This window comes from Vanessa tameamea, chromosome 15, assembly GCF_037043105.1.
Source record: "Vanessa tameamea isolate UH-Manoa-2023 chromosome 15, ilVanTame1 primary haplotype, whole genome shotgun sequence".
In the NCBI taxonomy this organism is placed as follows: domain Eukaryota; kingdom Metazoa; phylum Arthropoda; class Insecta; order Lepidoptera; family Nymphalidae; genus Vanessa; species Vanessa tameamea.
In genome coordinates this window covers 11,193,863-11,215,901 of record NC_087323.1, presented here as the reverse complement: position 1 = coordinate 11,215,901, position 22,039 = coordinate 11,193,863, and the positions used below count along the sequence as shown (strand labels likewise).

General features: G+C 37.5%; 1 protein-coding gene across 5 annotated transcripts in view; it reads right to left on the bottom strand.

The window, feature by feature from the left end:
* Positions 1 to 2,734: 2,734 nt before the first annotated feature.
* The window catches only part of LOC113402108 (mitogen-activated protein kinase kinase kinase), a 58,782-nt gene continuing 39,477 nt past the window's right edge, over positions 2,735 to 22,039 (bottom strand). The window contains exons 2-13 of one of the 5 annotated variants that reach the window (XR_010309350.1): positions 16,128 to 16,267; positions 13,663 to 13,855; positions 12,047 to 12,222; positions 11,440 to 11,460; positions 10,424 to 10,613; positions 9,670 to 9,840; positions 9,205 to 9,369; positions 5,462 to 5,572; positions 4,988 to 5,123; positions 4,690 to 4,801; positions 3,930 to 4,504; positions 3,865 to 3,879 (exon numbers count right to left, since the gene is read on the bottom strand). Coding sequence is in view for 4 of the 5 variants with exons in the window: in XM_064217038.1 (XP_064073108.1) it covers positions 3,986 to 4,504; positions 4,690 to 4,801; positions 4,988 to 5,123; positions 5,462 to 5,572; positions 9,205 to 9,369; positions 9,670 to 9,840; positions 10,424 to 10,613; positions 11,440 to 11,460; positions 12,047 to 12,222; positions 13,663 to 13,855; positions 16,128 to 16,267 (1,934 nt within the window). In the remaining variant the exon portion in view is untranslated. Of the gene's footprint in view, positions 4,505 to 4,689; positions 4,802 to 4,987; positions 5,124 to 5,461; positions 5,573 to 6,749; positions 8,933 to 9,204; positions 9,370 to 9,669; positions 9,841 to 10,423; positions 10,614 to 11,439; positions 11,461 to 12,046; positions 12,223 to 13,662; positions 13,856 to 16,127; positions 16,268 to 22,039 lie in introns of those variants that run through there. The other 4 variants (XM_064217038.1, XM_064217040.1, XM_064217039.1 and 1 more) reach the window with 4 other exon arrangements.

Sequence of the window (22,039 nt, the reverse complement as noted above, 5' to 3'; positions counted from 1 at the left end):
TGACTTCTATAGAAGTAAGATGAAATAGATATAGTTTATACACAAATATAATTTAATGATTGTGATATTTCTGGTGATTTCCAGTGCATAGATTAAGCCATGGTTCAAAACCAAAATAAATTATCAATTGGATGAATTGCAGGGTTTGAAATGTTACTCGTACTGCTAATGACCTGTCCTTTAATAATAGACTTGTATCAGTGGGTGGAATATGTATCCATTGCTTAGTTGATTACAAACGGGGATGCAACTCCATTGGATTATTTTTTAGCTTAATTCATATACAATTACATGTTCTTTTGCACGATAATTATATTATTATTGTAAATAAATAGAGTACGTAATATAAGACCACATTTTTTGGATAAGCTATATTTTTACATGCACTAAATAATATTTTAGATATCCAGGATGAAATAAAATGTTTTTCTATACAATACTCGTATTTCTTTTATATCCACCTTCCTAATTAGTCTCTCCGTATATTGTATGAAACGAGCGACCGTTCTGTTTGTGGTATCCGTAACTTGTACGGCCGAGCTAAAAATAAGTCGACTGTACTTAGTATCTCGACTACTTTCACTCGTTAAAATAATGTCAACATTCAGTTTAACGCAAGAATTCAAACATTTTTCAGCTCGATAGCACACGTGCTTAAGTGTTAATATATGCAATAGAGTCGAAAACCACTTATTCTTGTTTTTATCAAATTCTGTACTTACATATATCATTATGTAAATTTTTTTAAAGGTTAAACAACTTGATCGATATCGTTTTACTGAAGTGTAAAATTAATCGATTATAATGTTTAAACTAAATTTTAAGAGTATGGAGTTTATTTATTTATTAGCTGAATAGATAATCACTGGATCACTGACGTGACTGTAGATGGATTTATCTCGTCTGTAGGCACAGGCACTGTAAGTATAAACCATTCCGTCAATACGTCACTCGCTCATTAAACTGGATCATAGCAATTCAAAGTATTGATTTTTGGCATCAGAGTGACGGACTGTGGGTGGTGCCCAGCCTGACTAGCTTGCATAAAGCGTTACCAGCGATTTAAGAATAGGTTGTTCCGAGAACGTTTTTATGAATACCTAAGTAATTAATGTCTGCGTGTCGTTTTAATGTCGACACTTGTTTATTGGTTGTCAAAAAGTAACAACCAATTCGGAAAGAAATAAGTCAGTCCCGAGAAGAAAAGACGAATTGAGAGCAGTTTATCAATAATGGGTCTAATTATCGATAAACTATTATAGTTTAACTAAACTTAGTACTAAACTTTTAAAATTATTATACTATACTTGTATTTATTAAAGTTTGTCATGATTTAGAATTGCTTATTATATATAGAATGAGAGTTTACTCCAAAAAATTATATTTTGATATAATTTTTTTTTATAGATTTATTGTATTATATTTAACGAATACAATATTCATCGAAGTTTTATCTCATAAATTGGTAGCATTTCTCATTTAGTAACTAAGTTCACGTTAGCAGAGATATGTCTAGGATCCTGTGTTGATTCGATTTGGAAGTGTCTTCGAAAAATGCCGAACTAGATCGTCGCTGCGGTCTAAAGGATATAATAATAATAAAGCCTACTAGTCTTCCCACCGGCGCCTAACTTTTTTCAACAGCACCAAAGCGTATGAGTTGTGACATTAGGATATGCCATATTAAGAAAAAAATACTTTATCCAAGCAATATATTATAATAATATAAATAACAATAGATGGTAAAATATAATATAATATTAAAAGATAGACTTAACGTAAAAAGTACCAACCTTTGGGAGTGCAGAGGTAGATTGTGGTTTTGGGGATGTTATCAATAGAATTTAAAATTCAAATTAAAGTATACCAACTACTTCATAATATTGTTGTTGTGAAAACAATTATTTCACAATGAATCCGAATATGATAAAAATTTTTATTACCGAGAAATATCTACGATCTGAATGTTCAAGAGAGCTGGGACACTCGTACTAAGTTACCCCGTATTACGAGTGCCTTTCCTGTTTTTCCTAATTTTTAAAGGCACCACGTTGAAAAAAAATGGCGTGACGAAGTTTTTCGCCTTTGAAAATGAAAAAAATATTTAAGGAGAGGTTATTGTAGTTAATTCTTATAATATATACCTTGTACCTACTCAAATCGGCATCTTCAGTCAATGATATTCGATGAATTAAATGTAATGGATATATTATGAATATGAAAAAAAATATGAAACGATATTTCGTAACTATATAAATATATGAGAGTTCACAGTACCGCACTCCAAACGTGATAATTTCCTCAGAAATTATATCTATACATTATTATCTGTAGAAATTCTTTAAAGATAATAGTTACATACTTAAAATCAGCTTAACGAAGATTCCACGAAATATTCAGTAAAACTTTAGTACCTACTAAGATAGCGTTTATTTATTTTGTAAAGCCTATACAAAAAACAATTCCTCATAAGGGCTGGAAAATGACATGTTTATTGCTTTTAAAAAAATCAAAGCTAAAAAACACAACTTTAAAGAGATATCCGGTACACAGAGATGTCTCCACGTGCTGAGATATCTTTTCGTATTCTCTTTATAAACGCCAGTAAAATATCTGCATGAGCGTTAGTCTAGCGCACGAGATGTTTTACCGGTAATTTCTCCAAGAGAGTCGTCACAGGAGCAAGTGTTCAACAAAGAAGGATACAGGAAGGTTTAGTAATAACAACACAATGTAAAAAGCTTAATCTATTTTTTATTTGTCGGTTTAACTTACAGATTTAAGGCATCTCCCATCTCTTGTTATTGGCACACAGAACCTTCGATTACAATACATTCGCCTAAAACGCTTAACTGAGCATAATATCACGTTCAAATAATATGGAATGTTAGGTTTGCACGAAACAATGGAATGCCAAATTATATAATCAAATGTCCGTAAGGAACAAACAATTCCGCCAGTCATTCGTAACTACTCAATACTTGCCGGATTATAATATTAAATAAAAAATAATTCAAGACTAGAGCTTTTTTAAGTAAACGCGCCGTGAATTCCTTTATTTACAGTGTTTTACGATTATATTTCATTTTTACGTAATAAACAAAACGTTCGTTTTAACGCAAATTGAAAACGAAACGTGGCGACATTGGCACTGAGGCAGATTGCTCACACAGGTATGTACAAAATAAGTTACGTTACTGTATAGACCTCGAATACTGCACGAAATACTGATAATTCACGACGATATTTAATATATTTGTTTTATAATAAAAATAAAATTAAAATGGACGCAAATAATTACCTTATTGCACGTAAATAAACAAAAAAAAAAAACCTTTATACAGCGTGTTCCTTACTGGCCTGGTCTCGGAATACCAATAGGTCGATATCATCATAAGAATTACTTTTCGCATCAAATCTCTCAAAACCGTTCCTGCATACTTTAGGCACTGGTTTTTTGCTAATAATATCAAAGCTAATTTTAATATTAAATTTTCGATATACAACTTACGATTAATTTTGATCGCGTACGATGAACGTCCGAACGAACCGCGTCCGGCCGCGCACGCGGCGCCCGTGCGGCGCCCGTGCGGCACGCGGGACTAATATCGGGTACAATATCAGTATGCGGATATGCTAATATGCGAAATCCAGACTAGGTACATATTTTTTCTAATTTACACCTCACAGGGGGATACAAAAGCTGCCTACGTTAAAACTACATCGTTACGATATTTTTGTAAAAAATATCCACCGTTTGATCTTTTTTGTACAAAACGCATCATAGATTTACACGACCCATCACTGTCGGGCCAAATGTACACGCGATGCCTGCCCGAGGCGCCGGCCACTACTCGAACGTCTTAACATATATTTGTACTCTTCACAATCGAACAGAAAGGAACGAACCGAACGGTCTCGCGATCGACGAAGCGAGCGGCGGAGGGGCTCACACGAGGTAGTCGCGGAAGCCCCCGGGCCGGCGCTACGAGCGCCGCGCGTCGGGGCTGAAGCGCACGCGCGCCGAGCCCGACGCGGAGCCCGACGCCGACGCGTAGCTGCTGTCCGTCTCGCTGGCGCCGGCGCTGTCGGGCGGCGTGGGCGCGGGCGCGGAGGGCGCGGGCGGCGGGGACGCGGGGCGCCGCAGCTTCTTCAGGCTGGAGCGCAGGCGCGGCGGCTCCAGGCCCAGGCACGCGGGCCGGGGGGCCCAGTAGCGGCGCGAGGGGGACTCGTCGGCGTGCGAGTCGCCGACCGACGACTCGGACGCCGAGCGCGCCTCGAACTCGTCGAACGGGTCGGCGCGGTACAACAGGTCGAGGCGCTCGGGCGGCGGCTGGAAGTGCTCGCGGTAGTCGAGGTAGAGGTCGGCGAGGCGCGGCGAGGCCTGCGAGGAGTGGGCGGTGCCGCGCCCGGAGGTGGAGGCGGCCTGCGCGGACGGCGCGTACGACGACGGCGAGTCCGTGAAGCGCAGCGGCTTCTGCTCCTCCGTTTGCAGACTCGGCAGCTGGAACGTGACGCAGTCGTTACAGATTTGAACGTCGGTTATGCGTTGCTCGAAACATTTATTATTGACCCGAATATAAAAAACCATTGTCTACTCAAATTGTAATTAAAGCGGATGCATGTAATGTACTTAGTTATTTATTTTCACAAAGTATTCAGTGACTGCGACCACTACGAGCGCCTTACCGCGGCCCCGGTGAGCGCGTTGAGCGGCGCCCGCAGGTGCCTGGCGGGCCCGTGGTACGTGTTGTGCGCGAACCCGTAGCCCTCGTACACCACCTCGGGCTCCATCTCCGGGCTGTGGACATCGACGATGTATTTCTTTTAAATTTAATCATAAATATTAGGATAAATTTATCATAAAATTATAAACCAGCTACAGGTATTCCGATTCAAAAATCCTTTTGTCTAAAAAATATCAACCAAGGAAAGTGGGACGCTTTACTCAGAAACGAAATGGTTAAAAATATAGGGCGGCGGGTACCGGTGCGGCTGCAGCGTGGGGTGCAGCGGGCTGACGTTGGACACGCGCAGGTCGTAGCCCGCCGCCACGCCGCCCAGCAGCGCCGCCAGGTTGTACAGCACCAGCTCGATGATGCTGGGCTTTTTGTACTTGTAGCCTGCGGACGGACGGACGCGCGTTAAATATGTAATGAGCATTACTATTTTACGAAAGAGAAGCGACCCGCCCCGGCTTCAGGCGGGTGCAATTTTTTAATAAAGAAAACGATAAGATATAAACATTAATTTAGTACAGTTCCGGAGGTCACTTACTGCATACAATAAAATTAGTAAATTGTATTTTAAAAAAATTGTGTCTAATAAATCGAACTTCGGGGGCACACTCAAGTGTCTGAGCCAGCTCACTCTGGTCGACTGACACAAGAGTTGATTAATTATCTCAAAATTATTCATCAAAAGGTCACAATAATTCCACGACAACGTCCATAAAACTCACCTTCAGTACTGTATAGAGTAGGCATCGGTATGGTATAACGAGAAGATGAACTCAGAGGGTACTCGGGCCCCCAGTCGTCGGGACTGAAGTCTGTGTAAGGAAGAAAACAACCTATGTGAATGGAAAACATAGGTTAGTACTATAACTAGTGCGTGCTGTGTAAAAATGACTTCTGTGATCACATTCATAAAGTTGAAAATTATTAAGCAAATTCTTTATTAAGTCCGTTTCAATAACAGTTAAAATACGACGACAAATTGTAAATAGATAAATGTCAAAATATAACGTCAAAAGTTTGACAGTTTTTTTTTTTAATATAGACGACAGACGACGACTCATGAATATACGACATCGGCTTTGTAATGAACGATTGTTATCAAAGCTTTGCATTGAAACGGACTGTTAAGTAGAAGCATATTGTCAAATACATGAATATTATTTGTTTCATTCATGAATTCGTCAAGCTAGTTTATGAAAACTATTGGAACGATTTAACACGTTTTAAAGAACAGAAGAGTTATTATTTGTTTTGTTAGATAATTTTATATTATGTTATTACAATTACTATATTAAATATCAAACTTTCTGTAATTTAACATAATTTAATATTTGTCTTTTTAATAATCAAACAAATTGCATTATAATAACATAATTTGCAGTTTAAAATACAATTTTCATACTAAATATTATCGACATGGTAAATTCAATATAAAATTACTGACAAGTACTAAAATATACAATTGTAGATTAATACAATAATAACATTTCAGATATAACGGGAGAGAAATTTGAATCTAAGACACTTCAGACAGGAAATAACTTACAATTTTACATTCGAAATTTAAAAATAGAAAAAAAAAAAAAGTGTTAACACAAACGCTACGGTCTACAGTGTTCATAAAATCACATGCTGTGTGTAATCTATTGTCTACGCATGCCAAACAGTTCATGAGTTCACTAAACAATGAGCAACATGGAGGATATGATGATACAAAAATAAAAATAAAACTATTATACTTACGTGTGCAAAATAAACTTTTCATTGGCACTTATTATTTTTGTTAATCGTTATTGTTTATACGTCATCTTCACATCTCCCCGATTAAGTAGCCGGAGCGAGGCAAGCGCAAGCTGAATTTTATATTCACTTCAGTTTCACCCTTCACCGTTTTTTTAATCTGCATTTTATCAATGACAGATAAAATGTTCTCTCTCTCTCTTTCGATTGTTAAAGGGTTTGTTAGTTGCTATTTGATTAGTACACCCATGTTAAAAGAATACACCAGAGTCGATTTTATGGAAAAGGTTTATTTACTATATAAAAAAATACTAATTAATAATAACTATAGAGAACCAGATCACCGAAGAGTTTCTGTTTATAATCTTTTACAGAGGGCATTAATCTGTGTATTCTTATTCATAGTTCTAGAATTTATTAATCGACATCGGAGCCTCTAGTGTTTGTCGTGTGTCCACCACCACAGGATGTTACCGTCGAATGTTACAGCGGAAAGTTTTATTTGTACTATTATAAAATTTCACCTACCGTCAGTATTGAAAGCCTATACGATTCCGTCGACTAAAATTATGAAATATTCGAAATTATTAAATAAAAAAAAATCTATTAAGAAATCCCATAGACGTTCATTAACACGTCACCACAACGATTGTAAACATTTGAAAGCGTGCCACATGGTGATATGAGACGAAGCATATCATACGAACTAACGAGTAAGTAAGTACGACAAATACATATATAGGTATAACTTATGACATATCGATTATAGCTTAACTATGAACTGAGAAGCATGCATAGCGCTTATCTTTAACTAACTATATAAAGACAGGCTGGAAGCAAACAAATGCTTACAATTTACAAAATAAAAAAATATCAAACGAATACAAAAAAAAAAAAAAATCAACAGTTAATCCACAAATTCGAATATCACACGACAATCGTATCCAAGTCTTTCTAATTTTAAATAATAATAAAAAAAAAAAACTAAATTACATTGATATGTCTATAATCTGCAACAATTCACATTACGAACAGATTATTTAAAATGCACTGTTTGTGACATGTCATCTAGTAAAATGTTTAAAAAAAATAAACAATCATTTTTATAGTAGTTCCTTTTGCATTGTGATAAAGGCTATTTTCCTCTGATATAATATGTAAATTCAATTAAAATGTACTTACAGGGATATGGCAGACTATCTTGAGACGTTCCTTTGCAGCAAGAAAATAAAAGAAAAAAAAATGATAAAACCACAGATCAAAACTGCAAAAGAATCACATCAAAATTTACTTTCGTTAAATATTACCGTTCGCAGTTAAAATGTTTTTAAAATTGGCAAGACGTTAAATTATTTTCAGTCGACCGATTTTGATTCACATTTAAGTCTTTTAAGAGATAAATATCTAAATAAACTAACCTAAGTTTAAACCATATTAACCAAAAATTTGAGATTTTCTTTATGCTATTTCGATTTTAATATATTTTAATCAAAAAATCAATTGCTATATGAACACAAATCGTTGATATCTACGTAGCTACGTACATTCCGTCAAATAATAACATAGTCTTAACATTAAATTATATCTAGTGAGATAAATGCGGCGTAAATCATAGTATTACAGATTAAACACAGATTTTTAACTTCATGCATTTTTTTTTTACAATTTTTTTATTCAAGTCCAATCGCTACTTATTCTATATAATAAAAATAAAATCGATTTTGCCCGCTTCAGTTAGCTTCGCTACGTGTTTCGAGTAGAAGATATATGATATTATTTTATTTATTGTAAAATTTATTCACGTGTTGCAGCGACTTCTTGGAGAATTGAAGAGAATTTACATTCGACAAATATTGATTTTAAAGCTACTCCTAAGTAAACCTAAGGAAAATAAGTCTTTTTTTATTTATTTTTTATTCTTAATCTACATTACGTACTAATATCAAATCCATGGAACTTCATTTACTAGTATATTTACAGATTAAAAATGACGCCCAGGGACGAGTATCGCTAGAACGGATCGCAGTCGACGTGCAAATGAGCCTGTGTACGAGTGTCGGCTGAAGGCAAACGCCGCCGACCCGACCCGCCCGCGCGCTACTCGTCCCGGAGCAGCTCGGTCGTCTCGGAGGAGAGCCCGCCGGCGACCGCCCGCAGCCCCGCCAGGCTGTTGGAGCGGATGCTCTTGAGGAAGTTCCTCTTGACGTCGGGCTTGCGCGGCGGCGCGTCGAACACCGTGTCGTAGTGCGGCGCGGCGGGCGCGGGCGGCGGGGAGGCGGGCGGCGCGGCGGCGGAGCACAGCAGGAAGCGGTGGCGGCGCGGCTCCCGCTCGCGCAGCAGGTCGTCGTGGCTGCCGCTGCGCTTCTTGGCGAGGTCGGCCTTCGGCGCTCGAACTTGCGATTTCGACTTTCGTGGTTTTCGCTTCGGTTCCTCGATCGCGCCTATCGCGAAGCCTGCGGCCCGGGTTTTGGTTATTTTGTGACGTGCGTCGACTCTATCGCTCCGCCTGGGCCCGCACCGGCGGGTACCGAGGCGGACGCGGCCCGGCGACGTCCCCGTCGTCGGAGATCAGAGGTGGGGCGAGAGACTGGGTCTACATTCTAGATAAGCAATTTACACAACGCCCATCGACGGGGCGGGGACACGAGAACCAAGAAATATACCTGAAAACGTCCCAGTCCGGGACGAGCCGGACGCGGTCAGAGGGGCAAGGGGCGGCGGGTACCTGGCAGCGGGTGGCGCGCGGGCGAGGCGTGCGGCGGCAGGTGCGGCGCGGAGGTGGAGGGGCGGTGCGCGCGCGGGCGCAGCGCGGGCAGCGGCAGGTGCGCGCGCGCGCGCTGGTGGCCGGTGGACGGGCCCCACGTCTTGCCCTTCACGCCGTCCGCCGGCACTGCGGGCCGACCCACGGCTCTAGCGCTCGGCGGGCACTCCGGGGAGTGCGCGCCGAGCGCGGCGCCCACCGACGCGGGCTCACGGGCGAGATTAATGGTCTAGGAGTCGGGCTGAGGGCGCTGAGGGCGCTGGGCGAGCGCGGTTGGCGGAGAATTATGTACCTTACGAAGGTTTCCCCATTGACTCGTTAAAAAAAATACTTGTATGACTTCAGACCCCGACATGCCAGGACTATTGATCTCATTAATACAATCGAGAGACATTACTAGTGAACGTCGGTCGGAGAGGAAATACTAACGCGCGATGGCTCTCATGATGGCGGGAGACCCGGGCGGGGTGTCCTTGGCGACGGCTACCAGCTGTTTGACGCTGCACTCGTCCTCCGACGGTCGCACGGTCAGGGTGTGCCGGAAGTCGAGCGGAGAGGAGATCGTGTCCTTCTTGAGCAACTTTATCTTACTGAATTTGCCTGGAATATAAGTTAGTTAGATAATGGGGAGGACTTAAAATTTTTGGTTCACAATATATCCTTATGAGGTACTCGGGACGGTAAGCCCCTCTCCTATAATACTTTTATTTAGATATGTGTCTGTACGAGTGGGAGCGCACGCCACCTTTTGTAAGTATTAATCAGAATCTTAAGATCGAAAGAAAGTCCAGATTGGTTGGATTTTTTACTGCGATGTGTTGTCAATGATTTAACACCAAATAAAGTTTTATCAACACAGGAACATAGTCGACGGCGCCTTTCCTCATCAAGCTGTCGTAAACGGTCGCCAGTTGATTCTCAGACAATATATAAGAAGGAACATGCCAACTGGGGACTCTCTAGGCAGCGCTCGACCGGTGCCCGTGCGTATCGAGACCCGATATAGTTATTGTAGAATAACCATTGTTTTTAGATGACATAAATGTTTCCTCAAACAATAACTGTATAGACTTAGTAAAGAAAATATCTAAACAATAATTTTGTGATTCAGTACTGAGCCATCGGTTGGCCCACCTAAACATAATCAGATATTAATGTATTACTTATAGATATTTTATAATACCTTTTCGTTTATTAGGCTGTGGCGGCTGACTATGCGACATGTTGCTCGCAACGATTAGTATGTGCAACTCCCTCGCTGCTAGATCGATCTCCCTCATCTCTAGCTCCCTCTCTTTCTGCGCTAGATTCTGCTCGACTAGACGTTGTTGTAACTGAGCACGAGTTAGTTCTTCCTCCCGACAACGAAGCTCCTGGAATTTATTTGATAATATATTTTAACATTGAGCCGTTAAAGATCTGGCGTGTTGATGATTTTAAACAAAAAAAAAGGTATAAAATCTAAGAAATATTTAAGAGTCCGATCATTGCAGTGCGATTTCCGGCTAAGTACAATACATCCCCCCTATCATATCTTATTTTTTCTCGCGTGGTACCATCACCATTAAAAGCGTCAACCTTTTGGTGACTTATGATGGAGTCCCTTTGGCTTACTTCATTAAATGCGATACTTCTCAAGAGAGATTGAAACAGAGAGATAGAGAATAATTTGTCCAAGGCATATTAAAGTGTACAAATTTGTCAGTAAACACAGGCGCACTGCCTTTTCCTTCACACTTATAAGCCCATGGGACAACGGAAATTTTCGTCAGGAGGTCATCATCGAAGGAACAAGATTAACCATGACGATGTTATGTTCTCCTGGCTGATTTCAACCACTGCGATCATTCACATGGGAGACTACCCATCTGCGTAGGAAATATTATAGTGAAAAAGTGTCTGCGCAAACACAAAAGCACAGAAGCACTCTTCATTCCCTCACTCTCATAATCGGATGGGACGGCGACTGGAAAAAATTCAGGCGCAGACCGACACACTTCCAACTTCGAGACTCCAGGTTTTTACTGAGAACTTTAGTAACAACCTGACCACGGAATCTCCGACCTTATATCTAGCAACTGGACGAACTAGGCAGTTATTTGATAATCATATAACTACATACTAAAATAATAAAAAAAATATGAAGAACAAAAAAACGTGGAAAACAATCCAAGTTTAATATTAATATTGAACACTAACCTCTTCAATAGTTCTGCATTCCTATGTAAGCATTTTGAGGAAAAACAAAGCCCGATGTTAATAATACGAACTAATGTATAAAAACATTCGCAGACATTCGAGTATTTCTTGTAATATGAAATACCATCACTAGCATTCCATTCAACTTAGTGTGATATTCCTACATAATATTTAAAGCATAGTCATATACCTATATACAACGTTCCAAGATAATATCAAAATATAGTCCGTTAATTCCAAATATACACTATATTATATTAATTTATAATTCAAACAGCTATATTATATGTTAAACTAGCTACCCATCCCGACTTCACACGGGTACCTATATAAGGTCTATATACAATTAGATTGAAGAACAGACTTAAAAATAAATTCTTATCTTTTTCGAGCTAGGATGTTGAAATTTTCGGCTTTTCTCTAATATAACATGTATATATACTCTGTTCCAACCGTAATAGGAGAAAAGCCAAATAAACAAAATCATTGGTCGAGAGCTTGATATTTATCTATGATATTCACTATGGATTTGCAAAAAATGGCTTTTTGAACGTCGACGAAACTGTTATCGGAATTTAAATAAATTTAACACTAGATTCAGACGAACCTTCTCCTTTCTCCTGAGATCACGCAAAACTTCTTCGATCTCGAGCCTCCAACCGTCTTGCATCGTGTGAAAAGATTCGTGAGGCGCTCGTGTGAACTCCGACTGCCTGATCCTCTCCAGCTGTGTCAGGATCTCGGGGAATAAGGGCCTTTCGCGAGGATTGGAAAGCCAGCACGCTATAACGGAATGAATATATATTTAGTCAGAATTAACACAATCATTTTGTTTTTATAATCAAGAAACGATTTATTCTGCTTACGAATAATCGATTTCTCTAGAAGGTGAAATTCAAAGGCTACATGGGTGCACTACTAACGTTTCCGAATAACGAAGAGTATGGTACAAGGTTTTGCCGTTTAAGCATATGAGATATCTGCACATAAATCCAATGACAAGTTACCTAAAATATCCATATAATTAATCTCATATCTCTGAACCTTATAGCAAGGGAATGATGGGGATGACAACACTTTACGTAAAACGTTTTAATAAAGTACTGTACATTTTTTTTACCTGATGGTCAGAGGTCACCATCGCCAAGACATTGGCGCTGTTATAAAATATCAACCTTAACCTTACATCGCCAATGCGCAAGTACCCTCGGGTACTAAGATATTATGTTCTTTGTGCCTGAAGTAACGCATATCCATACGTAAACTTATTATAATACATTTGTTATAGTAAGCGAATAGTTTTTCGAATATAGTAAACAGACTTTTAAGTATTATTTCCAGTTCGCTAATATATATTGCATACCTTATAAATCCACTTCGTTCGATGTCAAACAAATGTAATTACGATTATATCTGCGCGTTAAATTATCGGGCAATTCATTCGTAATATTCGGTTGTGTTAAGCCATGTCTATATATATATTATTTCTTTGTGCGTAAAACATATGAGAACCACTGAACCTATCGGTACGAGAATGTACCCAATCGACGCGGGATCGTCCGGAGATGATTATAGTTTAATATTTTTTAGAGAGAGGCGTGAAGGTCTTGTCTATTATAAAATTCATTTGCATGATTTGATATCGAACATGCCATGGGTTTAAAAAAATACACACTTGCAAAAACTTAAAAAAAAAAAACAGTTAAGACAGAATAATATAGATTTTAGTAATTTTGGATTAAAGCTCGTGGAGTTTCCTCTAAAAATACCTAAAGAAGTAAAGCCGATGTGACCGCGTCGCTAGAAATCAACTCGTACTTCGCATTGAAAAAAAAAACAAAAGAAAACCTGGAATTGTCGTATGACTATTGTCTTTGTATTGTCTGTCTCATGTCCATTGGAGCAGCTGGGTGGCATAAACTCCAAGTCTTCTCTTTGAGAGAAGATATCATTTTTTTCGTAACTTATATACCTACACTTTTTATTTTATTTTATAATATAGTGGACCGGCAAATGGGACAACTGGTGGCAATTCACCAATGCAGCACCAACCTTGGGAGCTAAGATGTTGTGTCCCCTAAGTATTGTTGTTTGAATAGAAATTGTTGAATTGGTTGGATAGAATACGTGACGGCAGATGAGTTTGCACCAACAAAGTGAAGTGTTGCGTGTTATTTTAAAGATTCAAGGTGATTTATGTATTAAATATACATATTTTCTTACCTTCCATCAAAACTCTCCATGGTTCCGGACACGTGCTCGGTATGGGTAATGTCAGCTTGTTCACCGCGACGCCGTACGCTACGGCTAACGCATCGATCCCCTTGTATGGCGTTTCGCCCGTCAGCAGTTCCCATAGAAGTACACCGTAGGACCACACGTCGGACGCGTGAGAGAAGGTGGAGTTTTTTATCACCTTTAATGAAAACATAGAATACATTGAAATCATGAATTATATTCACAGTGTTGTCACTATAAAAAATGTTTTCTATTTTAAATATTAATAACTTTTATTAGTGTTAATGTGAGTTGGAACATTTCTGCTCAACAAGGTCTATTAAAGATAATAGATATTAATTATTGTCAATGAAACGGCCGGAGCGATATAATTTTTATATAAGTATTGTTAAGTTAATTCGATTCATTCGAAACTTTGTACAATTATCGGGAGCAGCGTGAAGATTTCTGTCATTGTAATAACAACATATTTGAATGTGCGCAAGTCGTATATGCTACATAGTACAAAACAAAATCTCATCCCGCTGTCTGTCTGTCCCTATGTGTTTTGATACGGTTTTTTTTTAATAGAAACAGTGATTCAAGAGGAAGGTTATCAGTATAATACATGCATTAGTAGAGAAACACTGATTGATATTTTTAGATGTTTCTAATGCGATGTCATATATAAACACATTTTTTTACGCTTATAGTGCAAACGCTACGAGATAGATCAAAATAATGTACTACAGTATTGTACACCTTAAAAAGGTCTACAAAAAAGCCCTGTGGTATATACCTATCTCTTAGGGATAACCCACAATATACATATTTAGTATCAGCATTGCACCCGTGCGAAGCTGGGGCATAGTATAAGATAATCTTCACCACTAGATGGCGTTGCAGCACATTTATTTCTATAAATTCCGAAAATGGCCATTATGATTATTGATATATATATACTATTTGAATTTCAGGCCCTCGCGAAATTTATAAAACACAAACTTTCAACCCTCGTTTTACGCTCTTAGGGGTGGAGTTTCGTAAAAAAGCCGTTCTTAGCTGATGTCTAAACCCTATGAGGAACCTAATTTATATTACTTACTATTTATTATTTATAAGGCAATATATATATATATTATTTACTATTTATAAGGCAAATTTCAAGTGTGTAGTTGTTATAGTTTCTGAGATTTAAATAGATAGAAGATTATGTTGCATATGAATTCCTGGACCAGTTTCGTTAGATTGACAGCTGAACAACATTCTGTTCGATTGCCATTGCGCTATGTTCAACAAAAACTACTAAAGATGACGCCTTCCCCATGCGGAATAGCTTATGTTAGGGCAAGTTATCTTTAACCTTAAATAGATACCCTAACCTTATGTGGAATTAAAAAAAACCGCTGATCTTCCAGCTGCTTTGTAAAACTGTTAGGGGTTATGTATAATTATTAATACATTTACTACATAAACAAATCATCTGACAGTTGTTAATGAAAAATACTCATTTCAATGAGCGCTGTGGTATTAAATCAGTACTGAATAGTATTTACATATGCACAATATTTTTTCAGTTACATAACAAGAGATTATCTTAGCATTTTACCGTCATCGTTGTCGTCATTACTAATTGGATATAAGTTACGTAAATAAATATTGGAAAACATCACATACATCACTCTGATCCCAATGTAAGTAGCTAAAGCACTTGTGTTATGGAAAATCAGAAGTAACGACGGTACCACAAACACCCAGACCCAAGACAACATAGAAAACTAATGAACTTTTTCTACATCGTCTCGGCCAGGAATCGAACCCGGGACCTCGGAGTGGCGTACCCATGAAAACCGGTGTACACACTACTCGATCAAAAATAGTAAGTATTTAACAACGTTGTAAGATATATTTATAACAAATGTCTTCAATACTAATTTTAATGTTGTGAACACTTAATTTATCCAAAAACTAAGCATGTCAGTCTTCATGAGAGGCACGTCATTCACAGCAGAACACAATCGTGAAATGTCAGAAAGTGATAAGCGACATTACATACGACTATAAACACGCATCAAAATAGCGAAGTGTAAGTCGGTTTGCGACATTTCACGAATGAGATACACAAGTATACCATTTACAAAAACCAATAGTAAGTTAGGGTGAGTCCATAAAACAGTTAGTTTTATTTTATTATTAATAGATGGCGTTAATTGTTCTTTAAATCGCGCTATAATTGTCTTTAGTTTTTGGGAGTATAATAGTTCATTTCATTCGTCGTCTAACACCATCAATATTTGACTTGTTATCTTAGATTCTTATTGATTCTATGCAGCATTGATAGTGCAAGGGATGGTGTATACGTACAATGCAAATTATACCTAAATGATCACTTAAACCTAATATGGGCAAACACTCAAATAAGATTTATTATATTGAAATTTCTTTATACTAATTGATTCGTTAATAATTACCTCGGGCGGCATCCAGGCGTATGTACCAGCGGCAGACATCCTAGTGGTCTTGTACACTTCCCGGGCTAGGCCGAAATCCGTTATTTTAAGGGTCTTGTCTTCGAGATTATCATCAGGCAGTATAGTTTCGCTGAGCAGAACTGTAACATAAACGGTAATTTAGTATTAATCAATAGGAATTTGGAAATATCTACGAAATTCTTAATTATAAAATACATAATTAAGTATTTATTGATATACTCTAGTTAAAATTATGTAAAAGAGTAACTACTGAGTTTCTTTTCGGTTTTTCTCGGTGGAACCTAATTGAATAAAGAAAATTTTGATTTTGAAAGTACCTATAAGAAAAACTACGACATCGTACAATTTTAAATCGCTCTGCAAACAATGGTTTCTAACATAACAAAAATCTGAATGTGTACGGATTAAAATATTAGAAAAGTTATTAAGTTTTATTTTTAATTTATATCGTACATATTATTTATCAATACTAATATTACAAATGTAACTCTGTTGCCCTATCGCGGCCAAACCACTGTACAGAATTTAATGAAATTTGTTAAGCGAGCCTTAACACCATTTAACACCTGACAACTAAGAACTAAAACGCAATGAAGCTACGGGCGACAACTCGTAGCTTATAAATAAATGGTATTTGCATTGAAGTTTTATCATTTACTTTATTTTGAACGAATGTTATTATTTTTTATTTCATAGTGCGTGATGTATGTTAACAAGTAATATTTTTTTATAATAATTTATAAAAACTATATACGACTGCGTTGTCAGGAAATTTACAAAGCGTCGACTGAAAAGCACGTTAAGCTAAGACTACACCGAATTGTTACGATTCAATGTTGTATCTTTCTTATAATTTGTACTTATATATTCATATATAAATTATAGACTTAGTTTACTTAAGAGTTCTGAACGTTTAAACAAAACTATAACGATACTTTGGGTAGTTGAGGCACCTTAAGATCTTTCTAAAACGATCGTTATCCAAACCACTAAAACAATTCTACTAAAAAAGTAAACCTAAAGTAACGATTATATGCTGGTTATAAAAATTGTTTCAACATTGATCAAGTCCTGGTACAGACGTAGGTTTGCAGTGGGTTGGACTTAAAACGAAGTCTGCGTGACCTAAATGTTTGCATGAGGGTGTTTTATGAGGTAACTCTATTCATTGCATGCCATGGTCCAATTACAAAGGAACTTTTGCACAACAACAGAATATTCTTAGTATGTTTTTAGACATTTTTCATGCATTTTTGTTTTATGTAGGCGTAAGGTACGTCTCATATTAAACGTTAAATGTTGAATATTAAGTCATTAGATATTCTACAGTCAAACAGCGATACTTAGTATTATTGTGTTCCGGTTTGAAGGGTGAGTGCGCCAGTGTAACTACAGGCACAAGGGACGTAACATTAAGATGAACTAAGGTTCACAAGGTCGGTGGCGATGTAGGGAATGGTTAATATATCTTACAGCGACAATGTTTATAGGCGGTAAGACCACTTACCATAGGTCCCATTTGCACTTCCGCCAAACTATTTCATAAAATAAAAACTATTTCACGAACGTATATTTGTGGCATTGACGAAAATCTCTTGAACTTTAGTTTGAAAGCTGTTTCTTTCCTATTACTGGCATTGGAAATCGATTTGTGACATTTAGGTCAAACGTTAGAACCGAACTAAACTTAGATGACCTAACTGTAAAAGTCTTAACAGCCCACCAACATAACTGTGTACTATTTTAAAATATTGCATTTTTTTTAAATCGTTCCAAAAGAACGAACAGGTTATATTAGATAACAGATCGTAGTTAGATATCAATAAATCGGAGTATACTAATATTATAAATACGAATGTATATGTCTGTCTGTTGTTCTTTCACGGCCAAACAATTTTGAACCGAATTTGAATTTGAAATTTGGTATGGAAGCAAGCTTAAATGCCAAGGTATATAGGCTACTATTTTATGCTTAACAATTGACGACTATGGGCTTAATTGCGAGCGAAACTACGGGCGAATACCAGTCATATACATGTTAGTATTTAATAAAAAAAAAAGCTTTACAATAAATGTATTTATATGGAAATATGTCAGTATTAAATAAACGCCTTAGCAATTCTTATCAAAATTGATAACATGCTACAAATTCACCGAGACACGGTAGCGTGTGGCCACGTGAACTATTAAAAAATCATAAAGAGCCGAAGAAAAGTGACCTTCGGAAACGCCGAGGCGTATTTCGTGACCAGCAACATAAACTGCTTTACGATACGCCCCGCTTGCTTCATTGAAAATTAAGATCCTTACTCGTTAGTTATGAGAAAGGCTTAAGTTAAGCGTATTGTTAAAGAAATATATATTCTACTTAAATATTTGCTTTCTAATTTTTATTAGGAAACATTACATTTTTTTACATACATTAGCAGCCTGTAAATTTCCTACTGCTGGACTAAGGCCTCCTCTCCCTTTGAGGAGAAGGTTTGGAGCATATTCCACCACGCTGCTCCAATGCGGGTTGGTGGAATACACATGCAGGTTTCCTCACGATGATTTCCTTCACCGCCGAGCACGAGATGAATTATAAACAGAAATTAAGCACATGAAAATTAAATGGTGCTTGCCTGGGTTTGAACCCGTAATGATCGGTTAAGATGCACGCGTTCTAACCACTGGGCAATCTCGGCTCATTTTATTAGGAAACGACATAATAAAACACCAGCTTGCTTAGAGAAAAGTATTGGTACCGAGTCGAAGTCTACTTAGAATATAAATCCATTTAATGCTTCAACGCTAACTCACGTCACCTAGCATATATTCTACAACTGTAACCGTTACGTAACTTCCGAAAGGATAGTCATCCCTGTTTATAACCACATATATGTCTGCATATAAGTTATTACTCACACGTCTGATACAGCGCTATCCATGGGTACTAAGATGTTATGTGCCCGTAATTACTGGCTGAGTAACCTTTCAAACGGGAATACAGAATTACACGCATTGATGTTTCGGGGTAGAATAATTGACGAGTGGGCGTTATTTATCCAGGTGAGCTTACACGAGCTACAATCTATATGAGGAACACGAATAAAATAATTAAACACATGGAACATTTGAACACGCGATCGTTGGTTATGGTAGGAGTTCTACTACTAAACCGCAGTACTTAGTATTATTGTACTCCCGTTTGAAGAGTGAGTGAAATGACTTCTTACTTTTCAATGTTGAAGTATCATGTATGTGCCTATGGCGTCGGTGATCACTAACTATCTGGTAGTGCAAATGCCAGTCTGCTGCCTCTTACATTTAAATAAAAAATAAATAAATAAATATTGGACAACATCGCATACATTCTGATCCCAATGTAAGTAGCTAAAGCACTTGTGTTATGGAAAATCAGAAGTAACGACAGTACCACATACACCCAGACCCAAGACAACATAGAAAACTAATAAACTTTTTTTACGTCGTCTCGGCCGGGAATCGAACCCGGGACCTCGGAGTGGCGTACCCATGAAAACCTGTGTACACACTACTCGACCACGGAGGTCGTCAAATTTGGCGCAATGACATTTGTAAAATTTTAAATTAACTATTGAGTTCTGGGTCTAACGCTATTTAAAGAACCTTCTAGAAACTGGACTTGGATTCCAATTAGGCGTACCGTCCGTTCACAAAACGATTATTGTCAAATATCATTACAGTTCATCAACCGTTAATACATCACTGGCAACATGTCCCGGCGAGCTGTATTACCATATCTCGGAAGGAGTCGCACGTGATTTCGATTCATACGTCCATCACGGTGTTTCACAAACAACCAGCGGCGCCTGTCCGACTGTTCACATGACGGCTGATCTCGATGCTTTAATAGGATTACGGTACGTAGCAACTTTAACTTCAAACTTGTTATAACCATCGGTATTGTGTAAGCTTATAGATACACGTTTTATTGAAGAATTCCTTTTATGTGGATTTGTTGAAAGTAACAGATACTGATTGAATTTAAGTCTAGTAAGTAAACCCCGCCAAACCCACAAACTAACGTGGTGGAATAACCTCCAAATACTTTTCTCAAAAGGAGAAAAAGTAGCCCAATAGTGGGACATTACAGGTAGTCACTTTACGTTTTGTACTCTATCCAATGATTGAATAGGAAATAATAATAAGCAAACCTCAGATTACTATCAAACGATAAAGCATTTAGAAACAAAGAATGTCTTTGTGATACAAAGCTATAGGTATAATTTATCCAGCTGAGGCTTTTATTCTTCAACCGCCATAAATCATTAAGCATTCATTAAAGATCTTTACTTCCCTCACTCACTCAACGTAATCGCTCAGTCAGTCGCAATAATTGTAGTACCGGCCAGAAATGTTGAAACGTACAATCTGACAGAAACCAGTTCTACCCATTAATATATGAAGACATTTCCATTTCTTGGACAAAGTGAAAATCCGTCATGGGTCCGTAATCAGTAAATGGATAATATCCATAAATTTTTCATCGTGATTTTAATTTGGGTACTTTAACGTCAGAAAGACACCATTTTAGGGCATCGGTTATAAGCGACGCTGCCTTAGCAGTCTACAAAGTCGTAATCAATTATTTTTAAACGATTTATAAGAATTCAGCTCTTACCTTAATAGTCGCAACGATATTGCTCGGATCATTACAAAGTAAAATCTTATAAATACATAAACAATGTCCACTTTATTTGCGTCGGGAAATTTTATCTTAAACAACTTCGCCATTACTACTACAAACTACTATGTAGGAACTAATCAGAATTAAAAACAAACAAATAAATTTATGATATACATATATATAATATAGAAGCAGTCGAGTAGATCAATTAAAGACCGTGATTGAGAAATAGTATTGAAAATATAAACCTGGAGTATGACTAAGATGGAAATGCCATATAAAGCATATGTGTAAATTCCCAATATATTCCGCAAACCTGACATTAGCCGCGTGCCGCCAGCCGCGTGTCTTAAGATGTCTGAAATAACTTGATAAGTGATATGGATAAGTATAAAACGTGGGCAAAGATCCAAAGCTCGGCGTCTACCCTTTCGGTATGTGACTACACTCGGATGAAGATTATGAATAATTCATTTGTCGTGCGGGAAATATAGAAGTACAGGATACAGATCCGGTCCTCTCATGTCTTTAATCGGAGACTTGGAACTACAGAGTTGAATGATTTATTAATGGCTCTTAACGACCATAATATTACTGATTAATGATAAAAACTTATGGATAACGTAAGGCCTAATAGAGGAGTTAGTAATAAATTTGATATTGATTTTGATCGTTTACGTTTATTAGGTTAAATTTCGTTTATTTCTATTATTGAATTGTATTGCTGGAGTGTAAGTTATAACTGTTAGTAGCAAAGCTGGTTGTTTTTAGAAGAAAATATCTTTTTTTATAGATAGAAAAAATAGAAATGTTCAATACAAAACATTTCTCAAAAACGTCATGTCCCATACATCCTGTAGGATAAATTTCTGAGTTGATCAATAATATTTTGTTAAAATAATCTTTTAATCGAGAATTAATTCATAGTATTCTTTTTTAATTTATTTTTATTTATATATCTCACAAAGCTATGTTAATAAGATGATCTACGTGTACATACTTAAATAGGTACGTCGTTGTAATTCAGGATAGGCTCTTGTTGGTTTTTAATGTCTCTTGAAATAGAACTTGATTTGTATCATCCTGAAACACATTTTATGTTTTTCCTTTGACATAAATTATGCTGGTTATGTCCACCATATCAGCTTCGACTTCTACCTAAGAGGAAGCCTGAAAGACTGAGTCACCGATGTTGGTCATTTAGCCTCACAGTGAATGTGCCTTCAATCATTGTATCTGA